The sequence below is a fragment of the Prinia subflava genome, chromosome 4 (assembly GCF_021018805.1).
Source record: "Prinia subflava isolate CZ2003 ecotype Zambia chromosome 4, Cam_Psub_1.2, whole genome shotgun sequence".
Taxonomy (NCBI): domain Eukaryota; kingdom Metazoa; phylum Chordata; class Aves; order Passeriformes; family Cisticolidae; genus Prinia; species Prinia subflava.
Window position 1 is genome coordinate 11,072,481 of NC_086250.1, and position 11,593 is coordinate 11,084,073.

Sequence of the window (11,593 nt, forward strand, 5' to 3'; positions counted from 1 at the left end):
GTTTGTATGTCCCTTTCTTATCTACCCCTCCTATACAAAGATTTAAAACATTCTGGTGGGTGGGAAATAATATAATAATAATAATAATAGGTTATTTCAATTCAATGAACTGTGGGGTCGGTGAGATTGAAGATTTTATGGATCTTCCCACTTTTGTTATTTAAAACAAGAGAAACAAAATTTGCAGCATTTAAGAACCTTGTACTGCTGGCTGTCATCCTTAGCCTGCCCCTTAAAGAAGGCAGATTTTTGAGGAAGTGAGCAGGAGGCAATGTCTGGAGCAGAACAGGAATGCAGAAGCCTAAAGGAATTAAAGGAAGTTTGAAAACTCTGCTATAAGCCCAAACAGTCTTTGGACTTCAAAGTTTAGGGCCTAAGAAAGAGGTATTTGGCAGTGGGGTGCCATTTGAAATTAATCATTCCTAATCTTTCCTCAAATCAGGGTCACTTGGCTGAAATTTAGCAATTTTATATGCAAGCTGCAAAAAATTCTGCTGTCTGTCATGCCGTATATATTGTATGGATAGAAATTATTTAAGCTAGTTTGCAGAAATTAGGATGTGCTTGGAAGGAAAGTACAGTTATAAAATTGTGTAAGTGTTGTAAACCTTGCTTCAAACTTTGCGAACATGCAGCACGTTATCCCTCATGATCAGGAATATAAAGGAATATTTGAGGCTATTTCAGGCTGGTCTGCAGGAACCTGCTTTGTTCCACTGACTGGAGCACAGGGTGAGAAATAAATTTGGGAAAATGCAGTTGCTGTGCAGGTGGAGCAAAAGGGAGAGCAGGGTTGCACAGCCAGAAGTGATGCTCATGCCGTGTTGGCCTCCTGCTCAGGGGAACCCAAACTGGGTTGGACTCCGTAGTTAAATTTGATTAAAGAAATGTTGCAGCTGGGTTCTCAGTTTTTTCACAGGTGCTCTGAAATTCCTGGTTTGTCTTGGCCATTGCAAAGGTGAGGAGAAGAAATGAAGGGGCTGTTTTTGAGGCTGTAGCTTTCTGCTGCCCTCAGTGCTTTTGTGCTCAAAACAATTTAAAGCGATACCAGTAAAGAACAAGGTTGTTAAGTTTACATGTAGTTTAATGTATTTAGCTGAATGCATGCACAGTTCTTCAAAGTGGGAAGGCACAAACTGGGACAAGGTTGTTAAGTTTACATGTAGTTTAATGTATTTAGCTGAATGCATGTACCATTCTTCAAAGTGGGAAGGCACAAATTGTTAAAAAGAGCTTGTTTTAAACGTTTCCAGAGTACAGTGGCCAGAAGACAATATCTGGTGGCTGTAGTGGGACTCATCATAGCACAAAAGCACCGTGCCTAGGTAGAGATGAAAGATTCAGGCCACAATCATGCCTGTCACTGTTAGGAACACCTTTCTGGAAACTGTCTTACTGTGTGGCTGGATTTCCTCCTCTGAACATAAGGAAGTTTGGTTCCTGCTTTCTTCTGGTAATGGTTAAAATGCTCTTGTCATGTAATATATAACACTCTCATATGGCACTTAGCACTTTTCAATCAAGACTTTCTTTTAGTTTGCTATAAAACCCAATCAGGCATACAGCCCGTTGTGGCTTGCCTAATAAAGTTGTATTTGTTTTGTCAACTTTTAATTACCAAAGTAATGGTAGAAGTAGTTCAGCTAAAAATAAAGCAAGGCCATATATTTATATAAAAAATATTGTGGGAAAAAAAAATAGTTTTAGCTGAAAACCCCTTATTCAGGTTTTTTCTTGTTGGGATTGTCCTTCCAGACCCGATAATTGAGTGCAGAAGCCAAGCTTAGCCAAGCTAAATAAGGAACCATCAAATAAGCTGCGTTTTTGTTGACGTTATACCAGGAAGCAGTGGTAGCTGTTGCTGTACCAGTTGTAAGCAGGAGAGTCACCAAGGCCTGAAACACAGAAGGTGTTGTTTAGTGTTTTAGTGTTGTTTTTACTCGTTGCACTTCCACCTAACTCTGGCACCTGTTCTATCCCTCTGTGAGTTAAATCCTTCTCAGAAAACCAGGCAGCAGAAAAAGATGACAGATTTCTTCTGAGATACAAACCACTTGGAGTATAAAACAATACAAGAAAGGTCATTCATTGCAGCTGGGAGCAGAGAATGAAGTCTCTCACCCATACCCTCTTTAGTGGGCAGTGAGACACTTCCCAGAGTGATTTGGAGCAAGCAAACCTGTCTGGCTTGTTCATGTCTTCACCTGAAGAGATGAGGTGTGAATGAATCTGTGATGGATTGCAGAGCCCTGTTACAGCATTGCATGTACAGCTAGAGAACCAGGCAAATATTTTATATTCTTTATTACCAGTTCTTATTTTTGAGAATAATTGAGCTGGGTTTTTTTCAGAGAGCTGCAGATAATGACTCTTTTCTAAAAGGGGTGTTGATCACCTGAATAATGTTGTAATAAGCTACTTATAACTGCTGTTTGCCAGAAAGACCTAGGAATTGCAATAAGGCATGAATGTTTATGTTTTCTAGTCACACAAAGCTCTTACCAAAGGCTGGCAGAAAGCTGCTCGAAATCTATCTATTTAACGATGGTCTAGATCTGTAAATTCTTTCAGGTGGCTGCTGGCATGCATTAAAGAGAATTTTAGAAGAGTTCTGCAAGCTATATTTTGTATTCAGACCCTTTTTCAGAGAGAAAAGACCATGACACAAACCCTTCAAGCTAATACCTTGTAAATAAGAGTAGGAGCCTTTGGTTCAGAAACTTAAGTGTTCCACTTACCCATCCCATTTTGTGAGCTCCAAAAAATATTGGACTCCATGCCCAGTTTAATGCCAGGTTCCCTGCATACAGACCCAGAGGAACCACTGCCTTCTTACTGAAGCCCCCGAGTTCCTTCCACACCAGGTAGGAGCCGTATCTGCAGAAAGCAAAGGGCAAGTGTCATTCACTGCACTGATAAAAGCTACCACACGTTCTTGATCCATGAAATAACTTCAGTGCCAGGGTCTAGATGAATTGGGAAGATTTAAATATCCAGGCCCTACTTGGCAAAGTAACTGAAAGCACAGGCTTGATCAGCTGCTCTGGATAACAATATGGAGAGAGAAAAATTCCAATCATGCCAGAATTCTCACTTTTAAGTCTACTGCATTTCAGTCTTTAAAAAGAATACCATGTTGAAATGAAAACATTTCTAAGATGCAAATAGTGAAGAAACTTTGTTTTAGTACTAGGACACGGTACTTTAAAGATAAAAAAAAAAAAAATGAAAACCCACTTTTCAAGTGGATTAAATGAATGGCATTGAGTGGGATCCCAAAGCACAGATGAGTATGGGGAGCAGGAAGAGCCCTGTAGTTACTTTCATTACTTTCACAGGGACTGAACAATGCAGCTTTGCTATTTTGGCAGTTTGATTGCAGAAAATAATGAAAACAAAAGAAAGTTGGGGCAGGGTAAGCATTAGAAACTTCAGTTTCCTAAGTGATTTCCACAGCACAGCATGGACTTGCACTTGTTCATACATCTAACTTCAACTTCAGACCAAGATTGTGATGTACAAATCTAGGAATCTAAGCATCAAGAAAGGCAGGTAAGCTTACTAAATCTTGCTTTTAGTTATTTGTTGCTTTCTATATATTTAAGAGATTCTGGAGGAATTAAATGTTTTGGTCATTCAAGGAATGTGTGTGCATGATGGATTAGAGAAGGCTGGTACTAAGTATGATCTTTTCATTGGGCTGGATGTGTAATACATAACCAAGACCATCCACCTTAGGATACACTGATTCTGCTATTGCCAAAATAACTGATAAATGTCACAATCTGGACGTTTTTAATGTATTTAACCTGCTACCCAGATTCATGGTGAGGAATCCAGACACAGGGTTACAAGATTGTACAATCAACTTGAAGGAAGTGGGGAAAGCCACCCAGCTCTTTTCTCCTTGATAAATGGCGTGTTTTTATTCACAGGTCAGGAATGACCTCATTCAAATGTTAACTCTTCAAATACACAAGTATTCCACTTAAGTAGAATAAGTTAAAAAGTTCAGTCTGTATGAGTAGAAAGAAAAGAGAATACTGGTGGGGAGGAACAGGACATGAGGCTATATAAATTACACAGCTTTTCTGGAAAAAAAAAAATGAAAGCAAAATGACAATGTGGGAGTGCCAACCTGGCATTCAGTTTCATCCATTGCATTATTGAGCTCTGTTAGAACAGTTCTATCCTAATTTCCCCCACCCCGTTTTTTTAAACTTTCCCAAAACTACTGAAGAAATCCCAGTGCTGCCTTGCTCTGCTGTTTCCAGCTTGGCAGGTCTTCCCCGCAGAATGAATGAGGAAAGCAAATTAATGGCAGCTTTTCAAGCTCCTGCTTTGATGTGGATACTTCTGCATACAGAATGTCCTATCAAACCCACACACAACTACCAAAACATGTTTTTACCTGTTAAACATGCAGTTTGACACAGTTTCTTACAAACACACAGCCACAGGAATACAGTCATAGTCTTCTGGTCCAGCATTATACCAAAAGCAACTTTGAGATCAGGTCAGTGCCTTAACACTATGTGGAAAACGTACCCCATGGATGTATAGAGAATTCCCCAAACAGGAGCAAACATCCAGTTAGGTGGACACCAGGATGGCTTCTGCAGATTTTCATACCATACTGAGATTTCCCTTTTGGTGATACGGCCTCCTAAAAATCCTCCTACATGTGGCAGGAGTGTGAAACCTACTGCTGGGGCCCAGGCTGGTACCATTTCCTTTGAGACAGTGAACCTGAAACAAAACCAAACACTGGTTGGCAGAGAGCTTTTAAAATGCAACTGCAAAAGTTTCCATTTTTAACAGATTTTAAAAATAGGCGTGTCAGATCTGATCCACTGCCCTGTGTTGTCACTGAGAGACTGCAGCTGAAATGAATGGATCTTGTACCAATACACCTGTAAAGGAATCTGTCCCTGGGGAGGCTGGAGCTGGTGGGGAGTGGGGCCTTTACTTCCCTCTCTGCTGAGTGCCATGAAGATTACTGAATTTTACCTACAGAAATATCCCCACCCATAAGTGTGGCAGAGGAATAAAGCAGTTTGATGTGATGGGAACTGCCCCTGGAAAATAAATAAATGCAGTATTTCTGTATTCACCAAAAAGCCCATTCCCTTAATGAAACGGCAGAGCCAAGGAAAGAAAGAGCATGTGCTTTCCTGTGCTCAAGGAATATTGAGCATAATTAAGTGAGATGTTGTCTGCAGGATGCTCAGTGGGAGCCAGAGGGATGTGAATCAGTGGCAGACACTTGAGAAGCTGCCTTGGAAAACAAACACCAGGGAGGACAATGAGAAGGTAAATACTTTAACGATGTTTTGTTAAACAAGGAAGGTGATCTGGCTACATGGGGAGAACACCTTTGGCTCCTTCATGAAGCATTCAATCTGTTGCAGTAATTGCAGCTGCCAAGCCTATTAAATTTGCCTACAGAAGTAGGGCTAAGTAATGCCTTGCTCTGCTAGGCCATGCTGCTTTTGTTAGGGTACAGGCAGCAGGAAAACCAGCAAGGAAGGAGGAAAAAGCTTCATTGCAGATTTTCTGGTCAAAAGTCAGATGCTACAGAAGAGCTGTGCTTAGTTTACTGAAATGTAAACATTAGAACTACAATAAAAAAAAGGGCAGAACTGAAAGGTATTTTTTCAAATATACAGTAGGCAAATACACCCAAATTCCTGTTCATCTGTTATGCAGGACAGAGATTATGAGAGATTGCAGCAGTGGGGAAAGAGCAACTGCAAAAGGCCCAGGAGAGAAAGTTTTAGATCAATAAGCATTTCAGATGTTTGTCAGAGAAAAGTGCCATATTGACACTGTCTTGGCTGTCTTTCCCTGAATTTCAAAGCTTCTATTGCTATAGTCATGGCTGCTGGGATGAGGAGGCAGGGAGTGGGAAAGTGGAAATAATACTTGTGGCAGATGTGCTTTAACCGATAGGAAATGGCACAGATGAGGCTGCATTGTCACAGCTCTGACAGGGTGAATTTCTGCTTGGAGATCGGAGTAAGCTTGGGCAGCAAGGGAGTTCTTGCATTAGGGTTTTGTCCCTGCACTCAGGGCTCTGCCCACACAGATTTAATGTGAGATTTCAGTGGCTGGGATCACAATGCACTTTGCATGGGATTGAGAGAAATCCTGGTGATAGAAGCAGAGAAGAGTGCTGAAGGCAGACTGAGCATGGAGGGACTGGTACGGCACATAGGATGAGAAAGGCTGAGAGGGATAAACAAGAAAGGGCAGGTAGGTCTGGACTGTGGGCTTGAGGGAAGTCAGCAATGAACAGAAATATATACAAAAAAGGCAGCAGACAAAGCCATCAGAGGTACACGTCAAGGTCAAAAACAGAACAAAAGACTGAATGGGTGAAAAAAAACAAGCAGGGAAGAATTCAGAACTGAGGCTGGGGAGAAGGAGAAGGGGGAGGACAATGTGGTACTCTGCTGTGATGGGATCAATTATGTCTTGGATGGAGGATGGATAATGGAGGGAGGAAAAATCTGCAGGGCTCATTGCTCCATACTTCTGCCTAGTGGATTCTACTTATGAGGAGTATCTTAAGTGGAGCAGAGGAGCTCCCCTGTTCTCCTGCACTTAGATCTGTGCTGTTATTTCCCAAGGAAGCAGGTTGTCAGCTGCTGTGTGCACTACTTGTCATCCCCACTGGCAGCGTGAGAGGCTCTGCTTTTACCGAGCTGTGAAACAATTGCCATGTGCAGGAGCAACAAGGTGTGATGGGAACAAGAGCGCCAAGCACAATGATTCTCTTTGGCTGCCTTCAAATTAGTAATTCCCAAAGGTTAAGTTAGAAATTGAAAGTTAGTAAGATCTCACCAATTTTTAACCCTTTTGCTTTGCCTACAGGGAGGCCAGGCTTAGCTCTTTACGCATGCAGATACATGCAACTCCAGCATGGTTGCCAAATACTATTTTTTCAAAAATGATAAGCACCCAAAGGGTTTTATGCCTTATTTGGATGTTAACAACATAAGGGTGGTTTCCTTGCAGCATGCAGCAATTTGACTGTTGTGGCTTTAATTCCTGGGAAGCTGCAACACTGAAATTAAATTTATATCACAGTCTATGACAAACAATACAGCAACCAGGAAAAAAAAAAAACAGGCTTATCTTTGCTATCTAATCTCAAGTAATAGAGACACTTCAAACAATAAATGTTACAGAATATAAATATCTAATAAGTGTATATGTTTATAACATGTATTACAATTTTTAAAAATTGTATTTATTGAAGACTATAATGCAAGGTGTACAGATAGAAACAAAAAATCTCACTCCCCAGGTCACACTTCTTTTAAAGTGGCACAGCACAAGTTATGCAAATAAATCTACAATTTATTCACGTACAGGGAACTCAAATGCATACTGGAGCAAGATCTTTGCTAGGAGAATTTGCCATTTTTACTGTTCAGTCTCTTCTCATTGACACATCTGTTACAGGTAGAGGCAGCCACGGCTGGGATATGGTCTCATATATGTCATATGTGTCCTATGTTACTGCCCATGTACTTCAGCTGACTTGAGCAGGTACCTTACCCCGGGTACCTTACCCGGAGGCTGATACAAACAGAAGAAATCATCTTATAAAATAGCATAGAGAATAGAAAAGTGAGAAAAACCTGCTCACCGTGATCCTTTCAAATTGGCCCAGATAAAAAGTCAACATAATTTCTTGCTATTGTGACACATCTTCCTTCTCCCAAGATGTACTTACAGTCTCTTTTAGGGAGCTGCTCTTACTCAATGCTTGATACTGTTTCATAACCTTACTTCAGGCACAGTTACGTTACACAATTGCAATTCCGGGACAGCAACTTTCGGTTTTAAAAAAAGAATCTTACCGTTAAACGCTCGTATTATATCACAGTGCATTTGGGGCTGATTTATGAGCATTCCTCACAAACTCAGAATTGAAACCAAAGCCCTTTCTTTCACCTTTAAAGAAATGTTCCTCGGTGACACTGAAGGAAGATTCTTTCATTTAAACAGCAAGGTCTAAAGCTCTCCCGAGTGCAGAGAGCAAATGTGCGGCGTGTTCCCGGCAGAGCGGCCGCGCCCTGTGAGACCAGAGCTCTGTGCGCGCTGTGAACCACTGAAAAACTCGTGTGCCGGATAAAAATTGATAATAAGCTTCCTAGTTTAGTGTGTTGGGGTTTTTTTTTATTTAAAGTACTTTCCATGCTGGCACGGGAAAGCCGTGTTCGCCCAAGTCGTCTCCGCCCGTGAGCGGCCCGCCCCGCCCGTCTCCATCCGGCACCGCGGGTCGCGGGGGATCCCGGCCGGCCGGCACGGGGCTGCTGCCGGCAGCAGAGAGCACGATCCCCCCCTTACCCCGCTCCTCCAACCCGCGGGGGAGCCGAGGGTCCCGGCGGCGGCAGCGCTCCGGGACCCGCGCCGGGGCCGGGGCGGGGTCGGGCGGCCCCTCCGGCGAGGCCGCCGGGCCCCGCTGCGGGGCTGCGCCGGCCCCCGGGCTCCCCGTCCCGTCCCACCCCGAGCCGTGCCGCGGGCAGCGCCAGCGTTACCTCCTCCCGTGCCGTGCTGCTGCCGCCGCCGGTGGCGCCTGCCCTGCCGGAACAGCGAAGCGCCGCCCCCGGGCCCCCGCGGGCTCCCCCGCCCCGGGGCGGGCTCTCGGCGCTGGGCGGGCGCAGGCGCCTGGCGCGGGCCGGGCCCAGGGCGGCGCGCGGGGCTGAGGGCGGCTGAGGCGGCCGGGGCGGCCCGACCGACCTCCCTCGTTCCCTCCCTCGTTCCCTCCCTCGTTCCCTCCCTTCCCGTCCCCTCTGCCGGCGCCCGGCCCGGCAGGGGCTGCGGGCGGGGGCCGCCCCGTTCCCGTGGCAACGCCCGTTCCCGGGCGGCGGCCATGGGCGGCTGGGCCGCGGCGCCATGGCGGCTTGGTGGCTGCAGCGGGCGCGGCGGCCTCCGCGGCGCTGCGCGGCGGTGGGGCAGCTCCCGCCCCGGCGCTGGGGACCGGGCGGCGACCCTGAGCGACCTCCTCCAGAGCTCGGTGGAGGCCGAGGTGCCGGACGCGGCGGCGGCGAGGCGGGAGCGGCGGTGCCCCCGGGAGGGCACGGTGCTGCTCTTCCCCGGGCAGGGCAGCCAGTTCGTGGGGATGTGCCGCGGGCTGCAGCAGTATCCCGGCGTGCGGGACATGTACCGCCTGGCCGAGAAGGTGCTGGGCTACGACCTGCTCTCCCTCTGCCTGGAGGGGCCGCGGGACGCGCTGGACCGCACCCAGCACTGCCAGCCCGCCGTGTTCGTCGCCTCCCTGGCCGCCGTGGAGAAGCTCAACCACCTGCAGCCTGAAGTGAGGGCCGCGGCGGGCGCGGGGGCCGGGCCGGGCTCGGGCGGCGGCGCCTCGGGCCTGCCCGCGCCGGGGCTGAGGCGCCGCTCGGCTCTGTCCCCGCAGGTCGTGGAGCGCTGCGTGGCGGCCGCCGGCTACAGCGTGGGGGAGTTCGCGGCGCTGGTCTTCGCTGGAGCCCTGGGCTTTGCCGAAGGTGCCGGGGGGACGTGCGGAACTCCCTGCTAGGATCTCCCAGCCCGGGCCCGTGCTGTTTCCAAAGCGTCCCCTGTTTTCACTGTGCCCCTCCCGCTTTTTATCTTTAATTACAAGACAAATTTTACTTTCACTGTTCGCTTTAACATGTGTAATACGGCATTAAAAGCATTGACGTTTGACGAGAGTGAAGAACTGCCCTTTCTCGTGCACATTCACGCAGCATCTCTGTTTCTCTCCGTAGCGCTGTACGCGGTGAAGGTGCGCGCCGAAGCCATGCAAAAGGCGTCGGAAGCTGTCCCCAGTGGAATGCTCTCGGTTGTCGGCCGGCGAGAGGCAAATTACAAATTTGCCTGCTTGGAAGCCCGTAAACACTGTGAATCGCTGGGTATAGAGAACCCCGTGTGCACAGTTTCAAACTATTTGTTTCCAGACAGCAGAGTCATTGCAGGACACTTACAGGTATTGCTTCAGAGTAACTATTCCTTCAGTTGAACTGAGCATTTGGCTTTTTAAAAACTTTTACTTTGCACTTCTCTGTGGGTGTTATGTACGGCCTTATTTTGTCCAAGCAAAAGTATTTGATCTGTGGGGGTTTTTTTTCTGGCTTGTGTTCAGTTGTTGGGTAGGGAGAGGAATCCCTTTATCACAGTAAGTCTGATGAGGTGATTCTTGTGGGGTGACTGAGAAAGCCTTTGTTGTGCAAGACTCACTTCTCTCTCTCTTTTATAGGCTTTGGAGTTTTTGCAGGAGAATGCCCGAAAATACTATTTTAAACGTGCAAAAATGCTTCCAGTCAGTGGGGCTTTTCATACCAGCCTTATGGAACCGGCAGTAGAACCCCTGGCTGAAGTCCTAAAATCGATTGAAATTCAGAAACCGCTGCTCTGTGTTTATTCCAATGTCGATGGCAAAAAGTACATGCACTCAAAGCACATTCAGAAGCTGTTAGTGAAGCAGGTGGTGTCACCTGTTCTGTGGGAGCAGACCATGCACTCAGTGTACGAAAGAAAGCAAGGAACAGAATTTCCTTACACCTATGAAGTGGGGCCCGGGAATCAACTAGGAGCCATTCTCAAACAATGTAATTTAAAGGCCTGGAAACAATATAAACATGTAGATGCTCTGGAAGATGCGGAAGCAGCGGATACTTAAATAACCTTTTGAGAAAAATCCACACAACTCGATTTTTTTTCTGATTTAAAACTTTGTGCTCCCAAAAGAGGAAGTCTTAAAAATTCATGGCTTCTCGTGTTGTAAAGAGCACTATGTGCATAATTGCAATGAACATTTTCCTTTGAGTTGGTCGGGTGTGGAAAGGGGAGAGCAAAGTCTGGCTCTTCAATCTGTGTCAGGACTGCAAAGCTGTCAAGGGCCAAGAAGCATTGTTTGGCCTGAATCCTGCACGCAACTTTGCCTTTCGGGTTTGGTTTTTTCGTTGTTGTTGTGTTTTGGGGGAGTTTTTTGGGTGTGGATTCAGGTTCCAGTTGGTAGCCTTGGCTGCCTGGTGCAGGGATCTCCTGCAGGAATGCAGGGGTTGTTGGCTCCAAGTTGCAGAGGGCTCTGCTGTGGGCTGGAGGGTGCATTTAGAGGAGCCATTTCTTGGGACAGCTTTCAGTGTGTTGATGTTCTGTTTTCTCATTCAACTGACTTGTGGGATGTTCATCTATGTAAAGTTCTCTTACTTTGTGTCCAGGTTGCCAGGTGGCAGCTGAGTGAGGCAAATGATGTTACTAGAAAAATTATTTTCTTAAGGTTAAACGATAAATAAACTATGAAGCTTTTCTTGCTATTTTTCGTGCTTTGGGGTGCATCATTATTGGCTCTGTCCACATGTGGATGGAAGTAACTTTCTCTCCAGTTGTCCAATGCCACACTGGTTGTGCTAAGTTACACAAGAAATGTTAACCAGGAAAAAAGGCTTAACAAAAATATTATGTACATTTCCTGGCAGCAGGAAACGATGAGCTGGAGAGCAGCAGGTTGTCCCAAACCCTCATGGAAAGAGCTTCCCATTTCCCACTTAGTATTTTTTATTTTGGTATTTTAATGCTGTATTTAATAAATACATAG

At 46.1% G+C, this 11,593-nt stretch overlaps 2 protein-coding genes across 2 annotated transcripts; one reads left to right on the plus strand and one right to left on the minus strand.

Annotated features, from left to right (window-relative positions):
• Positions 1–1,063: 1,063 nt before the first annotated feature.
• Positions 1,064–8,707, minus strand: TSPO (translocator protein). The gene is made up of 4 exons (XM_063395428.1): positions 8,553–8,707; positions 4,549–4,749; positions 2,739–2,877; positions 1,064–1,895 (listed from the first exon to the last, which is right to left on the minus strand). Exons 2-4 carry the CDS (start codon positions 4,728–4,730, stop codon positions 1,719–1,721), a joined length of 498 nt encoding a protein of 165 aa, XP_063251498.1. The 5' UTR covers positions 4,731–4,749; positions 8,553–8,707; the 3' UTR covers positions 1,064–1,718.
• Positions 8,708–8,782: 75 nt separating this feature from the next.
• On the plus strand, positions 8,783–11,312 carry MCAT (malonyl-CoA-acyl carrier protein transacylase). Its single transcript, XM_063395426.1, has 4 exons — positions 8,783–9,331; positions 9,434–9,521; positions 9,765–9,982; positions 10,253–11,312. The coding sequence occupies exons 1-4, from the start codon at positions 8,888–8,890 to the stop codon at positions 10,673–10,675; spliced, it is 1,173 nt and encodes a 390-aa protein (XP_063251496.1). The 5' UTR covers positions 8,783–8,887; the 3' UTR covers positions 10,676–11,312.
• The last annotated feature ends 281 nt before the right edge of the window (positions 11,313–11,593 follow it).

Coding starts and splice junctions, on each gene's coding strand:
- TSPO (XM_063395428.1), bottom strand. CDS start 4,730: ATGGTACCAGCCTGGGCCCCAGCAGTAGGTTTCACACTCCTGCCACAT. Junction 2,878..4,548: donor ATTCTCTATACATCCATGGG/GTACGTTTTCCA, acceptor TGCTTTCTGCAG/ATACGGCTCCTACCTGGTGT. Junction 1,896..2,738: donor GAGCTCACAAAATGGGATGG/GTAAGTGGAACA, acceptor TCTGTGTTTCAG/GCCTTGGTGACTCTCCTGCT.
- MCAT (XM_063395426.1), top strand. CDS start 8,888: ATGGGCGGCTGGGCCGCGGCGCCATGGCGGCTTGGTGGCTGCAGCGGG. Junction 9,332..9,433: donor TCAACCACCTGCAGCCTGAA/GTGAGGGCCGCG, acceptor CTGTCCCCGCAG/GTCGTGGAGCGCTGCGTGGC. Junction 9,522..9,764: donor AGCCCTGGGCTTTGCCGAAG/GTGCCGGGGGGA, acceptor TTCTCTCCGTAG/CGCTGTACGCGGTGAAGGTG.